This window comes from Amborella trichopoda, chromosome 4 (assembly GCF_054954075.1).
Source record: "Amborella trichopoda isolate Santa Cruz 75 chromosome 4, AtrichopodaSantaCruz75HAP2 v2.0, whole genome shotgun sequence".
NCBI classification, from domain to species: Eukaryota; Viridiplantae; Streptophyta; class Magnoliopsida; order Amborellales; family Amborellaceae; genus Amborella; species Amborella trichopoda.
The window spans coordinates 55349200-55373504 of record NC_142339.1 but is presented as its reverse complement, the minus strand read 5'-3'; the positions used below and the strand labels follow the sequence as shown (position 1 = coordinate 55373504).

Sequence of the window (24305 nt, the reverse complement as noted above, 5' to 3'; positions counted from 1 at the left end):
TGATGATAATGATGAATCTCTTTATTTTCCCAATAGATAACAACCTTCCATTAACAATAAATAGAAATGATACACCACGAAACAATAACTTCATTCCCATCACACCGGATTTCTTCGAGTGCATTCATTATTAACCTTATATTGAGCAGTAATCTCTTCTTGATATCAACCATCAAAATCCACCAAGAGCAAATTAGGAATTTTGGATATTCAGGCTTCAAGCAAGAGACCTCCAAAGCATAATCGCAATGCACCAATCTAAGAGGCGCCGCCCGGACATGAGATGGAGCACGTCTATTCCCATGGTGTTATCAAATCATAAACCCCAAATGATCTTCTCTCCTTGTCTTAAAAAACAACTGGAAAAATGAAGCCATTCTGCATGTCATTTTAAATCAGGGGTGGCAATGGACCCGGACCTAACCCACAAAACCCATTCAACATAACATATCAATTAGTCTTACATACAAAGTAATAGAAGTCATTCATTGAGTGGAAGAAATACAAAGCCCCATTAGAACTAGCTAGAAGGAAGAAGGAAACATTAGAAAGTTTAGAGCAATGGAAACAAGAATGGATCTCAAATTTTGAAAGTTAAGACCCATCCAATATTTTGGGGATTTCCCTATCATTATCGTCAAAGCTTTTTTCCAACTACTTAAGATCGACTATACGAATCCTGGTTCGTCATTAGGCTCTATTAAAGACCATACCTTTAGTGAGCTCATAAGTCCACATATCTTCTCACTACCTCCAACCATATCCTTTTGGGCCTATCCTTGCCCTTTTTAAACTTTCCACTTGAATTAACTTACACCTCCTAATCGGTATTGTATTAGGTTTGAGCCACACAAGACCAGCCCATCTAAGTCTACTTTCTCTCATCTTTTCGCAAATTCCCCTGTAAATTCCCAAAATCGTACGCAAACTTCTGCAAAAACATCTTCTATTTGTTTGCAAACTGATACCATAGCTGCATCCCTTTGACCAATTTTTGGATCTCAAAGGTTGTGGTGTCTGTGCCTAAAGATCACCCTTCCCTCCAAACTAATCCCAAAAGGTCGAGGATTACACATCAAATGGTCTTGTAAAACATAATTTTCTTAGTGAAATATGAGCTTACCAAACTTAATTTCGTTAGTGAAATATTCCATGACCCTCTGCAACTTCTTTGACAAAAACAAATTTGGAAACCTTCGAAATGCACGTGCAACATAATCCATGAGAAGGGAAAAGAGGAATTGTGTTTTGGATCACCCATAATCCATGTAACATAACCTTCAAAATGCAGCATAGTGTTTTGGATCATCCACCGATCTGGATAGGCCGATCAATCCAAATTGTCAAACCAGTTTAAACTAATGAAAAATAAAATTGGGGCCATTTTGGGGGAGGGGACCCTGATTGACCACCCATTGAAACCAATCAGGATTGCCAATTCCAGATCCAGATTGCCAAGTTTCAAACATTGATTCTTAGGTTCTCAGTTTATTACATGCCTGACTCAGTTTATTATGGTACATGAAGCATAATCAACAATTATAGTTTCTTGAATTCCTGTAGTTTATCACTAGTTCTCAATACTAGAAATTAGGTTCCGAAAAGTGGTAACTGAACTCTCCCTACAAATAGAGGAACTTTCATCACAGGTGTGGCTACTTAAAGATGGGCTATAAGTACTGTTTTTTTGAAGCTGTATTTACTCAGAACTGTTTATAAAGCTGCTCCATGAAAAATTTCACTGATCAGTGTGGTTAGATGATGAAGAAATGGGGTGCAACTGTTGTAACTTTCCTATGCAGCTTTGAAAAAAGGTGGAGGTCATAATACAGAGGTACAATCCCTCTGCAGAAACCACAAGAAATTGTCCCCAAAAGAAAACAAAAGAAAATGTTCAAGGGTTCAGAAAGAAGGTAGTAGTCATAATTCGGATATACAATACCCCACCCAGAAACCACAAGAAAATGTCCTCATCTCTGTAGAAAATGCACCAAGATTTCCATGTAGAGGATGTTCTCATGCAATCATGATCTCAACCCCAACCCAACAGCTTAATCCGACCTGGCCGTGGATTTCATATTTTACATACTCTTATCCATAAAAGTGTCCTAAAACCTGATTTACTATTATAAAAGGCAAAACCTCCTTTTTTCTTTTACTTGATTGATGATAAGATTCCATTAAATAAAACACAGCAGAAAACACTGAAATAATCAGACAACGTAAACAAGTAAAGTAAATAAGATTACAAAGCAACCGAGACAAATAGAAGTTACTCACCTAAAACTAAACAAGTAAAGTAAATCAGATTACAAAGCAACCGAGACAAAAAGAAGTTACTCACCTAAAACGATAGTAACATGAGATGCCCTTCCTTTATCCAGAGACCACCGTTTCGGTGGCCACAAAAAGTCGCGGGAAAGGATGATGGGTTGAGGGAAACACATCCTAACACTATAGTAATATACTCGCAAACCACCATATGGTTCGAGTCTCATCTAGCTCACTTAATGAGAGTCACCCTCTATTTCCCAGGGTAAGCAGAAAGAGCAAAAAATCCTACTGTAAACGAATTTGGGCTTCAAAGTACAATAGTATAACGAAAAAGCAAAGCGCCCCAACCCCACCCACAACAAAAAAGCTGAAAAAAAAACAAAAAAAAAAGAAGGCAAGCTTTTGAGTGTTTTTCCGCCATTTTCCCAGCATGCAAAATTTCGGTATCGAAATGCCCCAGTGCCAAGGAGAAGGCAAGCAGGGCCAAAGCACTCTTCTTCATCATGTGCATCAGATGAAAGGGCCTCAATGTGAAAGATCCTTAGCTATTTGCCACCTATGTATGCATATAATGCACCAAAATTGAGCTAAAAACTATCTTCTAAGCACCTTTTGCAAGACTAAGCTCCCCATTCTTTTAATCTTTAAGACCAAGGCCCCCAATTCACCATTAATGTGGACTGATCTTTTACTTTTGAAATATTCGTTTCCATCTTTGATGGTGAAGAATGCTGTGGCAAAACCATGATATTAACAAAGCCAAAGAAGCCCTCAATTTTCAGTGATCCCCTTATAAACCCCCAACAAGTATTCAGCCTCATTCTCAAAACTCAACACATATCTTTGCAAAAATACATTTTCTGCTCTTTTGCAAAACGACGTGAATTCGACATCCTTCTTGAGCAAATTCTTCGATCTCAAAGCTTGCAAGACTCGGTGCCTGGGGATAACCCTTCCCTCTAAACTATGGGAGAAAAGCACAGGATGCGAAACAAGATAAAACTTGTCTAATTTTAATACATTAATGAAATAATCCATACCCATCTTCAATTTCTTCTCAGACAACGTGAATAAATATGGAAACCTTCGAAATGCACACATAACATCCTCTTCGGACCACCCAAAATTCTTACACAACTCAACTTTGCCCTGCCATGTCTCCCTGCTCAGACAACTCATTGCAAAAATCGCATGAGAAAACAACCTCGAATTAGGGTCGAAACCCATTTCCTTCACCCTCTCTGCAATTTCCTTAATTCGTTTTGGTTCTATAGTAAAGAATCTGGGCTGTCTTAAAAGAAATTTATGTAACTGTGAGTCGTCAACTCCATAGCTCTCCAATAACCTTATGTTGGGTACTAGTCTCTTCTGAATATCAAATATCAGAATCCAACTAGATTTCTTGAGAGCTCTCACAACCTTCTCATTGGTGTGCAAATAGTTCTTGAGGAACTCAATTTTTGGGAGAATTTGTTTCTCAGTGCTCTTTGTAAGAATGACTGGATCTGCAGAGATGATGTGTCCGAGATCGCACCCCAAAAGACCCAAATCATGGAACGCTCTGAATTTGGGTTTGAGGGTTTTCTCCACATTGGCTTTAAGAAGCTGGGGACGTTTACAGATGATAGTTTGGATATGGGTATCACTGAAATCAGAGTTTTTTAGGAAGTTTATTACAGAGAGGGGTTTTTCAGTGGTTTTAAGGTGGAGAAGACACGAAGATGCATTCATGGCTGATTCCATTGAGAGGCCAACATAGTCCATGAGAAGAGTAACAATGGAAGGAAGAGAAGCAGAGGTGGAGGAAGAAGTGAAACGGGGAAGAGAGAGAGAAGAAGAATAATCATTGAAAGAGAGAGATGAAGAAATAGAGAAGGGAAGGGAAAAGAGGAATTGAGGCTTATAGAGAGAATGGGGTTTTGCCAAAGCCAAGCTTTTTCTGAGGGTTGGGAGCATCATCATTCAACCAACAACGGGCACATAAAGAACAACAGAAAAACCAGGCATGGTAATGTAAAGAGGAGAGCAAAAATACCTCTTTTACTTAGAATGGTAGATCCAGCTGCTTCATCTTCTGCAAAATAATCAGAAACCTCCAAATAGAGAAAATGGGTTTTAAAAGCTGATACTTTGCGAGGGGAAAAAATCCCAAAACATTCAAAAAGAGAGCAAAACAGCAGGTCTGTGTAATCCCAACAGACACAAATGCTATTTTTCCCTCCCTCTCTCTCTCTCTCCAAAATGCGCACTTTCTCTCTAAACCCAACAGGTACACAAATCTCTCTCTCTCTCCTTTGCTCGTACACGCTCGAACCCTAGAAAAGGAGTAAAATGCAGTCCGTAGAGCATGTTCGTGCGGGCGCACACTGGAAAAGAACTCCATCAGACAAAATAGCTGCTTGGGAGCATTTATGGAAAATTGCTTCATGCGGCAGGACCGCATTTCTACATTTGTGGTCCCCAAAGTATAAAGCATCCGGGTAATAGGTGGTTTATCTAAAAATAATTGAAACTAAGATGTTTTTTTATTATTTTTAATTTTAAAATATATTTACTTATTTATATGGGAAAATCTAACGAACATCGAGAGTTATAATGAATAGTAATATAGGTGGAATCTCAACCGTCAGATCTTCATCATGTGGCTAAAAAAACATATCATCATATGAATTTTAATATTTTTTCTAAAAATTAAATTATAATGAAATTTTAAACGTGTGTACTAAAAAATAGACGCACAATTAAAAAATATATAAAATATATTTTTTAAATATAAAATGATTTAAATATCCCTAAAAATAATGGCGGTAAATTAATAATTTTAAATTACTTCAAATAATTTTTTTATATTTTTATATGGTGCGCAATAAAGTTAGGTATATACACTCAAAATGTCATTTTAATCAGATTTATAGAAAAAATTAATATTAAAATAGTGTTATGTATTTTGAACTACTCGATAAAGATTTGACGGTTGAGATTCCACCTATTTTACTATTCATTATAACTGTCAAGTGTTCGGAAGGTTTACTGTATTTATATTCCTGATCTCCATATTAGATATTACATGCCGCTAAAAATTAGGTCAAAAAATATGTGTTAAAAATAGATTTTTAAGAAGTTTTCTACATGGACTCATAGAAATCGTGTTATTTTATTCTCTCTAAATATAACTGAATAATTAGTTTCAACGGAAAACACATGAATTTTGAGTTATTGAACATCTAGAGCTTTTCTTCCAAAAGTTGGATTATTCTTGTGCAATCTTGAAACGTCGAATTTTAGAGTGCAAGTTAAATATTTTTTTTCTTTTGAGGTTATTTGCTCCTATATTATATGAGGGGCTTAAACAATCAAATTAAGGGGCACATAAAAAAATTCATCAGAAGAGGTTGTTTCGATGCTCAAATATCTTCAAGGAGGCACACTTAATAAAAATAAAAAAATCTTATTTTCGATAAGAATAAAATAATCAAAATACCGAGCAAGTTAAGAAGGTATTTTAGTCATTTATTCTTATGAGAAATATTTTTGTTATTTGCATTAGGTACACTCTCGTGACAATTAAGCCTCATATTTGATGTCAAATTTTTTTATAAAATAATAAAATCAAATATGACATAATTCTAAATCCTTCGATTAAAGTCAAACATTTAGAGGCTAACTTTTGATCTTATTTTTAAAGCTATCCTAACTACCGATTTAAATCGAACGGCTGAAACTAATAATTGAATATGCTTCATATATGGTTGACATGCTTGACATCAAGTAATCAAGCGTCATATTTGTTGTCAAACTTTTTTATAAAATAATAAAAATCAAATATGACATACTTCTAAATCTTCGATCACACACTAGAGGATAACTTTGTGACATTATGATTAGGGTTAGAGGATAACTTGTGACATTATGATTAGAGTTTGTATACAATGCGATCATTTATTTTTGACATAAAGATGTCATAATGGCTTATAACCCTTTAATGTGAAATTTAATTGGTTTGTATACAATGAAACTATTTATCTTTGGCATAAGGTGGTTACAATTGCTTATAACCCTCTATTATGAAATTTGATTATTTGGGTAAATCACACAGTTTGAAAAGATTTCTTGTAAAATTTGATTATTTGGATGAGTCACAAAGTTTGAGAAGATTTCTTTTAAACTTTGAACTTGATCAATGAAATAAATGCAGCCACCCAATTTCACATCCAAATGTCATATCAATTATGACCATCTTGTATTAAATATAAATGGTTTCATTGTATACTTTTTCTTATAATGGGTATAGCCATCATATCTACTGATTTAAATTGAACTGCTTAAATCAATAAGTTAATATGCTTCACATATAGTTGACATCAAAGACTTTGGATATTTGCAAACATCCCTCCCTTATACAGAGGGAGAGATCTCTCTCTCTCAAAAATTTAAAATAAGTGAAGCCTTGCCTCATGACTCATCGAAACTTACAACTTAGCATTGGAAAACTTTTACATCAATTATCTTGACTTGAACATTATAGTTGTGACAAAAAAAAAAGAGTTTTAAGCTCTAAAAAAGGTTTATATTGTAACAAATTATCTAGACCATCTATTTCACCGTAAAAATAAGTATTCATAGATCCACAAAATCTGTACCATTATTTGAATTTCAACTTTTATTGTAGTTGAAAATTGATTTTAGATCCATCATGAATTCTAGATGAGGACTTGACAAGAGGCTTTATTTTGTTTTCATAAAGCCTTTATAGAAACTTAATCCTTATTTAAGTTGTAGCATGAAGGGTCAGAATAGATCTTAAGTTAACCCATCAGGCTTCTATTGCTAACGGAATGCTTCAAAATCTACCAACAATGTATTAATCCTTATCTCCTGAATCCAACTTTACTTTTGGGCGTGTATAGCATTGCTTCTGTTAGATTTTACAGTTATTTGATCTGATTTCACCAAATGAATAACAAAATAACATGATTGTTAAATTCTTAAACACCTAAATCTAACCATCCCAAAACTGGATGTTCATATTCAATAGGACTTTTTTAAGAAAGTACTACAAGTTTGGAAGGTGAATTCAGCTTTTTCTTTTTGATTGCTATTATCAGTGGAGTACACCCTCAAAATTTTGATCCCAAAGTATTCTTTTTTATTTATCTTTGGCACATGACATATTAAAAGATACATTCAATAAGATCATTTACATTTGATATAAAGAGGTCATAATCATTATTAACTGTTAAAAGGTGAAATCAAACGAGTTGAGATGTGTCATTGACTACGCACGCACAAACTTTGAAATAATATTCTCGAATGTTGTGACACATTACAATCTAATTGCACATCCAATGGTTCAAAATGATTGTGACCTCTTTTGGACCTAAAGTAAATGGTCTTATAATATATAATCCCTTAGATATATAAACCTTTTTCATTAGTTATTAGATACCTTACTAAATGACAAAAAAGTTCCCAAATACAAATTAATTAGCAATTAGAACTCAAAGGGAAAGTGTTCTTTTTCAAATCAACGAATATTTAGGACCACCGGACACAGTTTACCATAAGAACTAGAGCATACCATAGATTATGAAGCTTTATGCCATTGATTATGAAGTTTTCTCGAAAATAATTTCAACCAAGGTTTCTACATCATAATATTGTGCATAACCCACTTATAAATCACAGTTATAATAAGTGAGAAACACTTTTTAATGGTTTCTTTCTTGGGAAAATGGAAATAATTGCCATTGCTAAGAAATTTGATTGATCTGTTTTTCAGGAAATGGGTACCAGGTAATCAATGTCACTGCTTGAAACTTACATTCCAAAGGTATTGCTTTCTATCAGCTAAATGCCACTGTACACAAGCTACTTGAATTTGCTCAATCAAATAGTAAAAACAGTGAAAAGAATAAAGAAAAAAAAAGGAGGGGGGGGGGGGGAAGAAAGAAAAAAAAGAAGAAAAAAACCTCATTCCCCTGTAACATGATCCAATTAGAAATGCTTGCTCATGTTCAGCTATGCCAGCCGGACCCCATTCACTCCGTCGCTGTCTAATTTTGCATATTGTAACACACATTTCATTACAAGCAAAAGGAGTGGCCAAACAATTATATCCATATCTGCTATTTTCATTACATCGTACACTTTTTACATTTCATGAAACACCAATTGTGTCATGATAAAGCAAAAGAAAAGGGGAACATTTACCTTTTAGTGGCATCAATAAACATTGCTCTGGTCCAATGCTCAACATCTTCAGACTCAGAGGGGCGTGGCGGAAGCGTTGGATGCTCCACAATATCCCAACCTTCGACAAGGCAGTCCCCCTTTTTACTGATGGTTGCCTCATTTGTATAAAGAAAGCTCATATCACTTCTTCCCCTTTGCTTATCAGGCTGCCATTGTATAGGAGAATGAAGCAAATAAAATATAATTTTTTAATACTTTTATATTCATATTTTTTAGGACTTAGAAAATATGTTATTTGAATTTTTAGTTTTCTTTAGTGTTATTCTTATCTTTTTTAGTTGTAGATATTTAAGGGGTAAAATTGAAAGTTTATTTTTCATTTTTATTTTTAAAAAGATGGATATAGGTAGGGATTAGCATGTTTGGTTGGTTAAGATATGTTAAACTTGTTTTTAAGAGATAAGGGAGAGATGGAGTTTAATTTATTATTTTTTATTATTATTCTTTTTAGTTTGTATTTAAAAAGGAAGAAGTCCATTTTTTGTAAAGATAGTGATCGGAGAATAAAGAAAGAGTTAGATCTTCTGGAAAAATCTTGGGATGGGCTCCCTTACAGACCTAGAGAGTGGGTCTAATCTCTGAACTTTTTATTTGTATTATTTATTATTTGTTATTGTTATTTTTCCCTACATCACTTATTTTTCTACTTCTCCAATGGATGCTAGTCTCTTTGCTTAGAAGTATACCTTCATTTGGCCAGTGAGTGAGGACTTATTACCATGTTGGTCTATTGTTGTAACTGTTGGGCGATGATGTTTACAAGGTTTGCAGAGCGCTTTTCTCCATGATCTAATCATTTTCTCCTGTTTTAGGGAAGGTGGATGCATTTTAACTTTACGTGTTCTTTGACTTTATCCTATATGATGGAATGGAAGGATGTGCACATCATAATGAAAAAAGAGCCTGTTTATGCATATTTCATTACTCCTCTGAAGATGTTTAAAACACATGGCATTTTTTTCTCCAGGAAGAGATTTCATCGCCCCATGTAAGTGCAAAGGAACTTCCAAGTATGTCCATCGTGAGTGCTTGGATCATTGGCGAGCCATAAAAGGTATGTGCAAGCCCATGCATATCGCATGTATTTCCATATATTGTACAATAATTTCATTTGCTTACTTTTTTATTTTAGTTAGATAAAATTCAAGGCTTAATTCTTTCTCAGGGGATATGCTTTCATAATGGAGGTGTATTTTAGCTTAGGTTGTTATGTAGGGCTTTAATTAGTTAAGTTTTACTTAAAATTTCTTACTTGTTGAATCTTCCATTAACAGGCTATAGATTTGGACTCAAAATCATGTGTTGCTTCATGTTTGTCATTCTTGGGTTCTTCACACACCTCAAATATGGTTTATGAGGTGGGGTAGCACCAACAGGTGTGCCTTTGGAGGAGCACATCATCATTTCTACACGCACCTATACACCTAATTGTTTGTGCGTGTGCACTTGCATGTGTGTGCAAGTGTGTGTAGAATATGGATTCAAGTTGTGTCGAGTCTAATTCATTAATGTGTGTGCGGGCTTGGGCACACTGTTGACATTTCTTGCTTTGTTGCGTCCCCTTCTCTTTTCTTCTTATGTTTAATTTTTAGCTTTTTCTCATGATTTCTTTTAATCGAATGTGCTGGAGATGTGATTTTAATAACCTGAGTTGATCTTTATGGTCTTATTTCCTGCAGGAAGGATTTGCTTTTGCTCATTGTACAACTTGCAAGTCTCCTTACCACTTGAGAGTGCATGTTCCTGCTGATAGAAAGTGGCGAACATTGAAGTTTTGCTTTTTTGTTAATCGTGATGTAATGTTTCTTTTTGCTGAACTTGAAAGTTATTGATTCTTTGCTTTGAATGGTTTTTTAAAATTTAGTTACGTTTTGAAACCTATGGATGAATTGCACAGTCAACACTCTCTTGCTTCAATAAAATTTTTTTTGGAAGTTGGGTTGGTGAACCTCTCATTGGCGGAAAGATGCTTAATAGCTCTGAAACCTACGAAGATAGGAATATTGCAACAGAATGCTGTAGGGCCCCTTGCAACCTTTTGTTGATTTTGATGTATCCTGAGGAGATATTACCCTATAAATCAAGGTTTGACTTAGACCACTTTGACGATATTTCAAGCTTTTTGATTTAAATCAATGCTCTCAAAAACCATTATTCATGAGAAAGTGTTTGGAGACTTCAGGGCATTTGCTTTTAGGTATGCTTTATACTGTGAGTCACTAATTCACGATGCTACAAATCAGATATGATATTAATCAGATATAATTTGTTTAATGGTTAAGGTACCTTTCATCTCATGTATACCATTCCATTCAAGCATAACTTATATGTGATTACACGCATTGTCATTGTCCCTTGGGCTTTGGTAGTGGCAAGCATCTGGTTTGCTTGAAAGAAATCAATGGTTCAAACTCGGAGTAATACAATGATTTCTTTGTTGAAGGAGTGATATTTTATTGGGCTCAATTATCCAAGTTTGCTAGAGAGTCTGGATACTATACGAATCTTGCTCTTTTTTATTTTTTGCTCCTTTTTGATGTTTGTTTGCTGTCAACAAAAGGTAGTTGCCTCAAGTTTTCAAATTTAAATTGGGTTCTATCTGATGCAATTCATTCTTGTATTGTTACTTGCAGGTAATTGCTTCATTGGCTTACTTGGTGTATTTAATTGACAATTATCAGAACGATTGTCTACGGTTGGCCTGGGGTTTTGATAGTAAAGTTGGTTTTTACTATAAATGCGGTAATTTTTGGAAACCCAATCTAAATTATACTCTCTTAATATTTGATTGTACATCAGGCCACCCTTTTGTTGGCATAGTTCGTGCTTCTAGTATGCAAATGCATGATGCATTTTTCATAAAGGGAGGATATTTTCAACACTATTGAAGCTGAAGTGATTTAAGTTCCTATTTGCTAGTTTGTGGCTGTTACTGAACTTCTATATGCATGCTTACCTCATTAACATTTGTACATCTTCCTATCAAAGTATTTCATCTTTCTGGTGCCCTATAGTAAAAAAGTGATTTAAGTTCCTAATTGCTTGTTTGTGGCAGTTACTGAACTTCCATCCATATGCATGCTTATGTTGGTTATCAGTTATTAGTACCTCATTAATGTTTGTCTTTCGTTCAGTACAACTTCGTATCAGCATATTTCATTTTTCTGGTGCCCTATAGTGGAAACAAATGTTCTGCTTGTGACTATTCTTTAGTATTTTAAGATCTGTAATATTTGGTGTGATGTTTCCTTCCATTCTAAGCTCAAGATATGGGTCAACACACTGTTTTTTTTTCTCTATAAATTCTCTTTGTGAGTCATGATTTGTTTTTTGATTGTTAGTCATTATTCCCATAGCCAGTTGATTGAATTTAATCAAAATATTATATGACAGGCACGCACATGCATGCGCATGCACATGCACACAAAAACTCACACACAGGAAGTGAAGGTCAAAGTTGAGGATGCCATGAAGAATACTGAAACTACCGTAAGGGCCTGTTTGGCAACCTGGATTGGGCTCTCTGGAAGAAGGTTACCCAACATTTCGGGCCTTTTCCACCGTTTGGGTAGCACATATGGTGTGGATTACATAGTCCCACGAATTACCCTATCCATGTTTTCCGCTCGTAATTTTACGCTCCAATGTAATTTTATCAAGACCTCTTTAAGGTCTGCTGCCCAAAACAAAAGCCATACCCTGTGACGAAGCCCTCACAGAGAATCCCTTGAGAAGCCCTAAATCACCAGAGAAGACCTAAATCACAGAGAATCCAGGAAGCCCTAAAATCTCTCTCTGTGACGAAGCTCTAAATTACAGAGAAGCCCTTAAAAAGACGAAAGCTTGCTCCTCTCTGCAAGTCTCTCTCTTTGCGACGAAGCTCTTTTTGGTGAAGCCCTAAATTACAGACCGCTGAGACAGCTTGCTTCTCTCTGCAACTGTTACTTTTGCTTTTCCTTTGAACACAGGCAATTTAGGGAAGAACCATTGAGGACTGGCAGTGAAACATGAAATAAAGTGTAGTACAAAGTAATCTGATGATGAATCTAAAGAAAATCCATGGTAAAAAAAAGTAGAAACAGCCTTTCAACACATTTTATGTAGGCAAGCAAAACTTTGAGATGAGGAGTTACGTACTTTCAAACGGACCCAACATACCTAAGAAGGCCATAATATGTCTACTGGAAGCTGGACATATGTATAGCTTTTGAGTCAGTTGGTTTTTACAAGGCTGCGAACTTATTATGCACTAAATTATTTGTTCAGTTGCTTGAACCTACTTCATTTGCTTGAGCTTGTGCATACCTTTTATATAAGAAAATTGGTTACAGATACATACTCTTATATGTGTGTCCCTTATGTTCCTATTACATCACAGGAAGTGTCGTCTTGGCATTCTCTTGCTTTGGCGTTTGAAGGCCTCGGTGTGCTTTGTGATGATATGGGGACAAGTTCTTTGTCTGTCTTTAGTGATTTGTTTAGTGATGTGCCTATAAATGGAGATGATGATGTCTTTAGGGTTGTATTATACATTTGCTATGTCAAATAATTTTCAAAAAATGTATTCTAGTAGGGTAAAAATAATATCGAAGTTTGTAATGAATGTGAGAAGTTAATTTGTATAAAATTAAATGTAGGGTAAAAAAAGTAAAACTGCAACTGAATTTCCATGGATTCACATCTTTTAGGCAATCCAAACAGTGGACAGGCATATTCCATGTTTCCTATTAGGTGCTATCCAAACAGCAGACACCCCTATTCGAGGGACAAGCCAATTCCAAGAGAAGCCATTCCAGGAAAAGCCTGCCCTCAGGACAGGCTTCTCCAGGTACCCAAAAGGGCCCTAGGTGTTATGGCCCATAGTAGATGGTGAAGTCTATGGATGGTTTTATGATCCGCTCCAAGTCACTGTAATGGATCTTCCTAATTCCTGTGATGGAAGCCATTGTGCATGAGTCCATGATCATTGAAATTTTAGGCAAAAAATCTTAAGTTTTACGCAAGTCCTTGCCTGTTTATTCCCTTAATAACGACCACTTTTCTCAAGTAATTGCAGGTGTATATTTATTGTACTACTGCCTCCTATCTACGTCCCTTGGCACCACCCATTTCAGCCAAAGAAACACAACTGCTATACTAAATATTTTTGATATTCTGCCATGAAAATCAGATCCATCTACTTCCTCAAAAAAAAAAACAAATCAGATCCATCTAGTCATAGTGAGTCACATTGTTCCATTCATTATTTGGTTTATTTAAATTATGGTTTTGTATGCCGTTCTGGCATTTAGGTTTCAAACAGTCAGCTAGCAACTCCTCAAGACTCGTTGCCCTTCTGTTGTTGGCTTTGGATGCGTATTTTGTCTGGCTTTGGCTTGGGTTCCGAGGGCCTTCTTGATGAGCTGACATGTGCTAGAAATAGGATTGCATGTTGCATATGACATTGATGCTAGAGTTCCTAACTTTGACTGCTTTTGAGGCATTTTATTCTTTAGCCTCGTTGTTTCTCTCCCGTCTTTGGTGGTTCTGATATAATGTTTTATATTGATTCTTGCATTGATGCAGGGGCTTTATTGTTTTTCTTTTTTCTCAGGTTATCTGGATGCTTTATAACTTGTTATGATAGACGAGTGCAGAATGACCTCGCCCAACCATGTCGAGAACTGTGCCTTTGTTGCTGCCATCCTGGGTATGGTTTTTTCCGTCTACTTATTTGAACTGATTGACAGTTTCTTTTGTTCCTTGGCCGTCTGTTGTTTGGTGCTTGGTTTCAAATGGTCATGCAATAAGAGTTTCACTGCATGCCTTGTATAACTTACTAACATGCCACAAAATATATTTTCAGAAAATAAGGGACTGTATACTACAAGAGGATTCACCTATATTACAAAGAGATCACAATTAAACCTTTCTGTAAGGTGTGAAATTCAACAGCATGGAGTATGTCATGGGTCTCCAAAAACTTTCTTTTGGACTTTGCGCCCATTAATGGTAGTTTCCATGCCATCCGATTTGACATCCAACGGCTAATGGTAATTATAATCTCTTTGCACCAAAAGTAAATGATCATATTCTATACTTGTACTTAATAAAAATGGGTAGCATTTTTTAACCCTTATTGTGTTATGACGAGGATTTGACGACCATGCCTTAGATTGTCAACTGCTCGCTCCATTAAATACTTAGTCTTTTTTCTTTTTCTTTTTTTAATATGTTAACTCTATAAACGTAAGTACAAAGGGAGAAACATAACGAAGGGGTTGGCCACCCACAAACGGGTTCCAGCCCAAAATACAGGCTACCCACACGCAGGTGCCCTATTCAAAATTCACAGTTAGCTGGACAAATGCTTTACAACGACATTTTAACAACAAAAAATAGTAAGAACCAAAGCTGAATGGGGGAACGTGTGCTCAAACGGTTGCTTGCGTGGTAAGAAAATTGGCTTGGGAAAGTGAGGCAGCTGCCTTAGCGAGGGTGTCGGTTCGCCATTAGCTTCTCTCCAATTGTGTCTCCAAGAGCTATGGGAGATCCCATTGAGCTGTAATTTCTTCAAAAATATTATTGAGTCTCCAAGGCCAGGAGTCTGAGCCTGAGGCCCATGAGAAACACAGAAAGAGTCGCCTTTGATACTGAGGGATTGGCGCCAAGAAGGATCATACTTCCTGAGTCCTTCCCGAAGGGCTAGTACTTATGCGGTGATAGAATATGAATGCCCATGCCCAATCGAGAGAGAGAAGGAGAATAGAGTAGTGTTGTCTTTGTTGCGAAATAGACCTCCTATACCTGCTGGTCAGGGTTGCCGAAAGTGCACCCATCGAAATTTAATTTGATTTGGCCTTCATCAGGTGGTCTTCAAACAATGAACGAGGTATTCTGTGGGGTCTAAAGGTCAAAATGGTAGCCCAACCCAGCTATGGAGAAAGTCAGAGTGGGAAAGGTTTTTGAAAAGGTAGCGGTGGGTGGCCCAGAAGATGATTGAAGATTTAATCATTGTGTGTCAAAACCTCTATAGTAGACCGTTGGATGCGGAAAATTCTGGCGTTAATTTCATTCCAAATGACCCAAAAGGTGGCAGCCACTGAGGCCCTCCACAGCAGTCTACCAGCCTTCGGTCAAGGAGGGGAGAAGGCTATGAGAAAGAGTTGGGGAACATTGGGTGGGGTTACCCACTGCCAATGGAAGGGTTGAATGAGGTCAGCCCAAAGGGAAGAGGCAACTTGCAATGGATGTAGAGGTGGGTGTTGCTTTCCTCTTCCTTGAGACACATGATGCACCTGTTGGGGATTTGGATCCCCCTCCTTTGCAGTAGATTCATTGTGAGGGCTCTCTTGGAAGCAACAATCCAGCTGAAAAACTGGATTTTGGGTGGAACCAGGGAAGCCCAACTTCGGTCACAATGGGAATGGCTGGGGGGTTGAGGGTTAGGGTTTGGGGGTGGGCTAAGGATGAGTAGAAGGAAGCCACCGAGAAGCTTACAGAGTGATTGGGGTTCCAAATGAAGATTATCTTGGCCTTGGAAAAGGAAAGAAGGTTGATTTTAGAGTTGCAGAGAGGCTTAAATAGAGCTTCACTCCGGAATCAGTCAACGGCCTTCTAAAGTTGGGGCTCCACACCCTCCTGTTGCCCACCCTCTCAAACTGAGATTCCACCGTAGCATTGGGGTTTCAGGCCAGTAGGAAAAGATTGTGGTATTGTACCTTCAGAGGAAGATGGTCCAACCAAGGGTCGAGCCAGAAGAGAGTTTTATCACCAGGCCGAGGCCTGTATCTAATCTTCGACGGAAAGTGGTCATAGGAGCACAGTAGGGATTTCCATATTCTAGAGGAGTTACTGTGGGGGTAGGGCACCCAAGAAATGTCTAAACTGCGGTATTTAGAATAGATCACTTCCTGCTAGAGGTTGTTGCTTTGAGTGGCAAGGTGCCACCACCATTTTCTGAGAAGAGCTAGGTTGTTGTCTTTGAGTTAGGCCCCCTAGAGACTTGGGTTTGCAGACATTAAGCCATGAAGTAAGATGGATTTTCTTACCCCCATTGCTCGACCATAGGAAGTTCCTCATGAGTTGGGCCATCGAGGACGGCATATGGAATAGACATCTGAAAAATAGGGATGCTAGAGAGGGTGGTTTTGATGAGGGTAAGATGACCTGCCGATGATAGGAATCTACCTTTCCAAACAACCTTTAGTCGAATTTATCTATAATGTGGCTCCAAAGGTTGAGTCTAGGTTTGCCAAGGCATAATGGTAGGCCCAAATAGAGGAAGGCAACCCATCGGAAGAGCAACCCCATTGAGAGGCTAGAGTTCTAACTAGAGAAGGGTCCATAGCCACACCGATAGGCCCATGCCCATCTCGAACAGTTTGAGGACGAGGTGGAGGGACTCTAGCTGTTCGGCAGAGGTTTTGCAAAATAGCAGGGTGTCATCGGTATATTGTAGGTGGGAAGTCGGTGGACCCGAAGGGCTGATTTTGAAACCTTTGAGCACGCTGGCTTGGTACATTCTCGAGATCAATCTGCTGAAGATTTCAGCATCAATTGCGAACAAGAATGGGGAGAGGGGGTCTCCTTGGCAGAGCCCCTTAGAGGGGAAGAAGCCTTTTGGAGAACTGTTCATCAGAATGGAGAAAGGGCCTCTACTCCAGGTCCTCCACCGGGCCCCAAATCACATACGAAGAAGGGTTTCGTTTAGGATGGACCAGTCTACATGGTTGTAGGTTTTCTCCCAGTCGAGCTTGATGATTAGACCAGGGGATTTGGCGAGATGCCTAGAATGGATGGCCTCATTTGCTACAAAGGTGCCATCGAGGATTTGTCTATCTTTAATGAAAACTCCCTGGGTGAGAGATCACCCAGCCAAGAACCTCGTGCAGCCTTGAAACGATGACTTTGGAGAGTATATGTATGAGCTGTTGATGAGACTAATCAGCTTGAAGTCTTTGAGTTCTTTGGCCTCTTTTATCTTTAGTGAAATAGTGCGATGAAAGTAGAATTTGTTGCTCGATTAATGATCCCTTTGGCATGGAATTCTTGGAAGAAGACGAAGCAATCCCCCCTAAAAGAGTCCCAAAAGGTTTTAAATAGGACTACTGTGAAGCCGTCAGGTCCTGGGCCTCTCTATCTTGGCCAAGGTCAAAGATGGCCTTAAGGATCTCGGCCTCGTCGAAGAAGCGTTCTAGCCAGGCTGCCAAGTTTGGGGGAATGGTTTGAACGATCAGGTCTGCCATGGTGGGTCTTGAGCTCCCCCTGGAAGCCTCAAAAAGGTTATGAAAGTAGTCTATAATGGCATTCTCAACCTGAGGTGCCTGGTCGAGCACTACTTCCCCAACTTTAATCTGGGTGATGATGTTGTCCCTCATCTAGTTGGCTATTTTGTGGAAAAATTCAGTGTTGAGATCACCGTGTTTAAGCCATTTAACTCTGGAAAACTGTGACCAGTATATCTCCTCCTTCCTAAGCAAGTGTTGGAACTCAAACTTTGCCAAGGGATCGAGCCATTCTCTCATCAGCCGAGAGAGAGGGCGATGCTCCTCAGTGGAATCCCACTATTGAATATCGTGGAGGAGGGATGCTTTTGGGGTGCAAAAATTGCCCGAAAGTTGAGCACTCCAGGCTTTAAGGGACCCCTTGAGCTGCTGAAGCTTTCTTTGGAGGTGGTACCCTGCCCAACTATGGATTTGGTTTGAGAAAGAGGTCCACCAGAAGTGAATGAGGTAGGGAAGATTATGTTCCTCTAGCTAAGCCAACTCAAACCTGAAAGGTTTGGAGGTGCGAGGGGCAGGGAAGGTGTCGAGGAAGATTGAGCAGTGGTTGGACATGGGTTTGGGGAGGGTGAGTGAATGGGTCCTTAGGAACGCATCATCCCAATCCAAGGAAATGAGGTACCTATCCAACTTAGAGTGAGTGGGGTCGGCAGAATGGTCCGACCAAGTAAAAGAGGCCCCTTGAAGTGGAACGTTGAGTAATTCTAACCGCGACATGAGGTCAAAAAAGTCCGCCATTGATTGGGATATGAAGGAATTGGAGTTTCGCTCGAATGACCATTGGGTGATGTTGAAATCCCCACCAAACCAACAATGGGGGGAAGCTAGAGCCTCCCTATTCGATTCCTCCTAGAAATGGGGTCTGAGAGAGGAAGCATTGAGACCATATACATCTGTAAATTTCCAAGGGAAGGCGTCGGCCACTCTCTCAAGGGAGATGGAGACTGAGAAGGCACCTACGGTTGAAGAAGTGATATTGTGGAGGGTTGGATCCTAGATAACCTAGATACCTCCAAAGGCCCGTTGGGCATCCAATGGCAAGGTCTTGACCCTCAGACTCGACAAACAGGAGGGAGACATGGGGCAAGGAGTTTAGCTTCTATTAGAGCCAGGATGGCAGGAGAGTAAGGAAATATTGTTGAGGACGTTTATGCGTTTCTGGGGTTTGCCCAACCCCTAATGTTTCATGTCAAAATCTTCATGATGGATGGCGGGGGGAGGGTGCATGTCTGGAGGACCGCTAGGTGTGAGTGTGTGTGTGTGTGGGGGGGGGGGGAGAACTGAGGAGGTCCCTTGATATAGGTCTGTAGCAGAGCCATAGTTAATTCCAAATGCCAGGTTGGCTTGCGCTCTTTTGCCTTCAAAAAGAATCTTGGGTTGACGGTTGGCATCTGGAAGATGAATGCTTTGAGGACCTCTTGGGTGCTGCCACTGGGGGCTCATAACCTTCATAACTTTGTTGACATCCCCTTGGGCATTATCCAGTGCCTTGATGAAACTAGATCACTCAGAAGTGGGATAGGTCTTAGATGTATAACCATCTGCAGATGGGCTGGGGCATGGGGATTGGGTTGCACTGACTGTGGCACGGGGGTCATCTTGGGGGGAGGAACGCCCCAGGGTCGGGGGAGTGGGAGATGGAGACTGGGGTGGGACTGAAAGAGGGGTGCAGAGCAAGGGTTTGAAGAGGGCATACTTAGCCGTTTGGGTAGGGTGAGGTTGAAATGGATAGTAAAGCCTGGTATGGAGCGGTTGGGGGGGAGGGTGGGGTTGTTGAAGAGGATAGAGGGATAAACTTCGGTAAGGAAGGGAGGGGGAAGGCCATTGAAGGAGTCGGGGCCAAGAAAAGGTGGGTGAGAAAAGGAGAGGTGCGGCATAAAAGAAGTCCGTGATAGAGAGGGGGGGTGGTTAAGGATTCATCGCGATGGTGGGAGGGTTGGGGAGTAGAAGGGGGAACCAGGGCTCCAAGTTCAGGGGTGGAGATGGGGAAATGGGGGGGGGGGGGGGGGAGGAAGAGTTGAGGTCAATGAGAGGTGGAAGGGGTATCACCTTGGGCTGGTTGTCAAGCAAAGTAGGGGTAACCTGGGGAGCCTCGACATACGGAGGAGATTTGTCGAGCCATAAGCCCACTGCCACAAGAGGTGTAGAGGCGAGCAACATTCGAAGGGAGGCGATTTCCAGCAGTGTGATAGCAGACGAGAGGGGGGGGGGGGGGGGGGGGGGGAGCAGGGTGAGGCCAAGGCAGTCTGCTTGCTGATGTAGCCGTTGGTGGATGGGGAGGCAAGAAGGGGGGGTGGAAGTGGCAACTGAGGGGAAGGAGAGGGAGCAGGTGAGAGTGTGTGTTGGAGCGGGAGCATAGTCTCTGGCTGGGGTTTACAGTTGAAGAAAGAGAGGGGAAGGAGAGGGAGCAGGTGAGAGTGTGTGTTGGAGCGGGAGTATAGTCTCTGGCTGGGGTTTACAGTTGAAGAAAGAGAGGGGAAGGAGAGGGAGCAGGTGAGAGTGTGTGTTGGAGCGGGAGCATAGTCTCTGGCTGGGGTTTACAGTTGAAGAAAGAGAGGGGAAGGAGAGGGAGCAGGTGAGAGTGTGTGTTGGAGCGGGAGCATAGTCTCTGGCTGGGGTTTACAGTTGAAGAAAGAGAGGGGAAGGAGAGGGAGCAGGTGAGAGTGTGTGTTGGAGCGGGAGCATAGTCTCTGGCTGGGGTTTACAGTTGAAGAAAGAGAGGGGAAGGATAGGATAGGATAGGAGAGGAGAGAGAGGAGGGGCCAATAGAACAAGGAGCGAAGTCCCTAGGTTTAGGATGGATGATCGAGATTAGAGAAGGAGGGTTGGCGGCCGAGGCAAATGGGCTCCCGGGACCCGCAAGTGGTAGAATTGATGGGCACGTGGAGGGACCAGGATTGGAAGGGTGGGAGGAGAGAGGAGCACCGTAGGATGAGGAGATGGAATGGGGGGAGAGTGGATGACGACAGGCTAGTGCCAGGGTGTGAAAGGAAAGGCACGTGGGACAGCGACTTTGATTGGGCTACCAGGATGAGGGGATAGGATGGGTAGAGGGGCTCGAGGAAGGGACGATGGCAGCAGAGCATTGTGGGCAGGAGGCAGACAAGGCATGTTGACCACGGCTTCCGCGTGGCAGCAGGAGCAGGGGAAGGGTGGTGAGCCACATCCACGGGCAGCTTAGGTGGCACGATGTGGGCATTCTGATGATCTACGGTTGTGATGGGCACTTTTCTTGCACCTACGGGTAGTCCACCCTTCTGGATCAACCAATTTACTATGGTCGGGTTTGGGGCTCTTGTGTGGTCCAGGATGGTGGTCCTAGAAATGGCGAATTGCAGAGGATGAGGCTGGGTACCAGGTTAGGGATATGCGAAAGAAGAGGCCTTCAATAATGAGGCAAAGGAACAATGAGTATCTGGATGGATCCGAGGAGCAAGAATTCCTAGGGATTTCCAGTGGGTAGAAATGAAGGTCCCACAAGCATCAATAATCTTGAGAGTCGATTGATGCCAGGCTTGTGAAGGGATGTGAGTGACCCGAAGCTAGATCCTTTGGGGAGAGCGAAAGAAAAACTCCTTTGAAAGAAGGGTTTTTCCATTGTAGGGTTCTGTCTGAGCTAGCCCTGGAGGGGAAGGAGAATAGAAGATCACCGCTCGAGAGAGGGCAGCAGCCAAGGTTCACAGTTTCTGAGCCCACCTTTTTATACTTCTGAAGTCATCTCTGACGGGGGGGGGGGGGGGGGGGTTAGGCGAGCATCTAATGGAATCAGAGATAGGGAGAGAGGGGGGTGGTAGCCTGAGACGGCAGCAGGGTAGGAGGAGGGATGGAAATGGAGACTTGCCGGTGGTTAATGGGGGGAGAAAGGGGAGGGGCTCTGAAGTGGATGAGATGAAAATAATTGTGGTACAGTGGAGGGAGTCCCAGACAGGGAGTGGATGAGATGAAAATAAGCCCTGGCCGGCATCAAAACATCTCTCTAAAGGAACTTTGCTCAAAGGATTATCAAAAGTTTGGATGTAATTGATCTTCCCATTTAGAGAGTTCTCAAAACACGGTGAAAACCTCCACAAGCGCTGAGTCAAAACTGGATATTCAGGGAGGTAAAGTAAATGAACCGGTAGGTGAGAACCAGAACAAGGGGCAGCTTATTCAGGAACAGGAACAGGAGACGGAGAAGCGGAGTGTTGGGAATATAACTTGTCCTAGCATTTCATGCTTATTTTTTAATGATCCTTGTTCTAAGCTATTGAAAAAATGATTCCTGATTCTCTTCTTTTCTTTGAACTCTCTCAGATGTTCTTTTATGCAATCATGAATCTCTTCACTGCTGAACTATTATTTCAGTTGGAATGATCTACTTTCTATAGCTCCCCTTATATGTACAGGCATCTACTGTTAGTTTTACCCCACTTCTATGCGGAGTGCGGTTCATGCTTTTTTTTGTTAGGGTGACCATACCACAGTGTAATGGACCATGGTATATATATGGTACTCTCAGTTTGCATTAACTCCCCAATTGACGGATGGCTGGAGATTGATTGAAAGTGTGCCCACGGAGACATCTACTCGAGAATGATAGTAAATTGCCAAGTGTTCTACAACAAAAGAGATGTTCGATATTGCTTGGAGCATCGTATACCACAGTTGACTGTATCTCTTATGTTATCTTAACTGCCGCTGAATATATAATGAAAACATAGTATCTTTTGTGCAGAGTTTGCGCTGACTGCCACTTACCAGGCACCATATGCATGTGGACTGATTGTGCCGCTTGCTTTGAGAGCTGTGCAAGCACTGTCGGGGAATGTGGAACCTGCTTAGGGGGTGCTGGTGAAGCTGGGCTTCCTATACTACTAATTGTTGGGATCATCATCTTAGGGCTCTTCACTGTGGTAGGGATATTTTACAGCGTGCTCGTGGCTACCATGGTGGGGCAGAGGATTTGGCAGCGCCATTACCATATTCTTGCCAAAAGGATGCTTACAAAAGTGAGTCAGAGGTCTTTTTGTATTCGCTTTTTGTTCTCTCTCTCTCTCTCATAACAATATTCCATATAGGACTTAGTCATGCAACAAAGTTTGTGCAAAATGGAAATGTTTCGAAAAATTGCTTTGATTCATTTGTAGACCAAGTAACATTGACTTTAGAGTTTGGGCGGCTTTTGCAGGAATATGTGGTGCAGGATGTGGATGGTGAGCCGATGGAACCTAATTGGAGCCCTCCCCAGCTCCCTCCAGAACACATTCAGCAGTTGAAGTCTCTTGGGTTGCTGTAATTTATCTCTGGTTTTCTCAGTGCTTGAGAATTGGCCTATTCATCGTACAGAGAAAAGCTTGAGGATTGGGTTCTAAAAAAGCTAAAGAACTAGGATGAACTAGAGTCCTCTGTTAATAGCATTGAAACTCGTCGCAGTTGTGGCACTGAGATGATTTTTTTCTGTTTTTTGAAAGATTGTATGTATTTGCAGTTTTGTTTCTAGTAGCACCTAAATGAAAAGGACTTTGCTGATCTATGTATCTTAAGTGATAAGAAATGGCTTCAACCATTGTAAATTTCAGATGAAGCTCCACAGAATGATGGCTTTTCGTACAAAAATGGGGGTTCTGAGAAATCCGATGTGCCGATTGGTGTTTCATCTATGATTCATTGTAGCTCTCTCTATATCTCTCTCTATCCACGTTACCTTGTTACAATTATTCAGGATGTAGCTAGGGAAAGGGCAGACTAAACTTCCATGAAGCAAGCCTCAAGCTCTCATCAATTACAGCAAAAAGAACGCCTCAACTTCTCACTCCTCACAACCAAGTTCTACAGCCTCCCTTTACATGAAGTAGCAAATAACTGGGGGAACACAAAGTATTGGATCACCATAAACATCATTCAGCAACTTAGCGTGCAATTATGGGGCTGGGAGTGGTCAGAACCGGAAACCTTATTTTTTATATAAATTAATATATGAATATTATGGAGATATGTAAAACAATTTATAATTTAACATTAATTCAATTGATGGAGTTACAAAGTATAAATAACAATATTAGTAGTAAAGAGAGTAGCTAGGGGGGTTAAGGTACTGCTGTGTCTTGCTATTAGGGTTCACTCAATAAAATTTTTGAAAAAGGCAGAAAAGTTTTAACTTTAACTTTCAAACTTAAAAACTCCTATATTTATTATTGAAAAATATAAGTACACACTCCAGTTTCAACTTATACAATACGTATTATTCTAATATAAGAGTATGGGTATACAATTATAGAGAGAGAGAAGAGGTTTCAAGTAAAGATCAAAAAAGATTTTTATGTTACTGCAACCTGTCATAATATTGACATCTTGAAGACATCTTAGAGATCGGGAGCATCACATAGTCTTAGTTCATTTACCATCCCTCTGTCAGCATGCATATTTTTGGTTATATCTTGCACTTAAGAAAAATATAAAAAAAAACATATCATGCAAAAAATTGACGAAAAAAAAAAATCGAGCAAAAGTAATAAAACATTAAAAATATCGAGCACA

The 24305-nt window shown here is 40.1% G+C and overlaps 2 protein-coding genes across 4 annotated transcripts; one reads left to right on the top strand and one right to left on the bottom strand.

The window, feature by feature from the left end:
* On the bottom strand, nt 1-4567 carry LOC18422158 (transcription termination factor MTERF8, chloroplastic). 3 transcript variants are annotated; one of them, XM_088865799.1, is made up of 2 exons: nt 2345-4567; nt 1-419 (listed from the first exon to the last, which is right to left on the bottom strand). In XM_088865799.1, exon 1 carries the CDS (start codon nt 4234-4236, stop codon nt 3046-3048), a length of 1191 nt encoding a protein of 396 aa, XP_088721925.1. In that variant the 5' UTR covers nt 4237-4567; the 3' UTR covers nt 1-419; nt 2345-3045. The 3 variants fall into 3 exon arrangements, with proteins under 3 accessions (XP_088721925.1, XP_088721927.1, XP_088721928.1); XM_088865801.1 differs by having other exon boundaries at nt 1-378; XM_088865802.1 differs by having other exon boundaries at nt 1-359.
* A 4892-nt stretch (nt 4568-9459) lies between these two features.
* On the top strand, nt 9460-23384 carry LOC105420571 (uncharacterized). The gene is made up of 7 exons (XM_088864665.1): nt 9460-9580; nt 10210-10350; nt 10809-10891; nt 11160-11268; nt 14092-14215; nt 22504-22777; nt 22957-23384. Exons 1-7 carry the CDS (start codon nt 9475-9477, stop codon nt 23062-23064), a joined length of 945 nt encoding a protein of 314 aa, XP_088720791.1. The 5' UTR covers nt 9460-9474; the 3' UTR covers nt 23065-23384.
* Nucleotides 23385-24305: the final 921 nt, after the last annotated feature.

Excerpts from the sequence above, each read along its gene's own strand:
- LOC105420571 (XM_088864665.1), top strand. The coding sequence starts at position 9,475 with ATGGCATTTTTTTCTCCAGGAAGAGATTTCATCGCCCCATGTAAGTGC. Across the intron at positions 9,581-10,209 it reads TCATTGGCGAGCCATAAAAG|GATTTGCTTTTGCTCATTGT; the intron begins GTATGTGCAAGC and ends TCCTGCAGGAAG. Across the intron at positions 11,269-14,091 it reads TGGTTTTTACTATAAATGCG|GGGCTTTATTGTTTTTCTTT; the intron begins GTAATTTTTGGA and ends GCATTGATGCAG.
- LOC18422158 (XM_088865799.1), bottom strand. The coding sequence starts at position 4,236 with ATGATGATGCTCCCAACCCTCAGAAAAAGCTTGGCTTTGGCAAAACCC.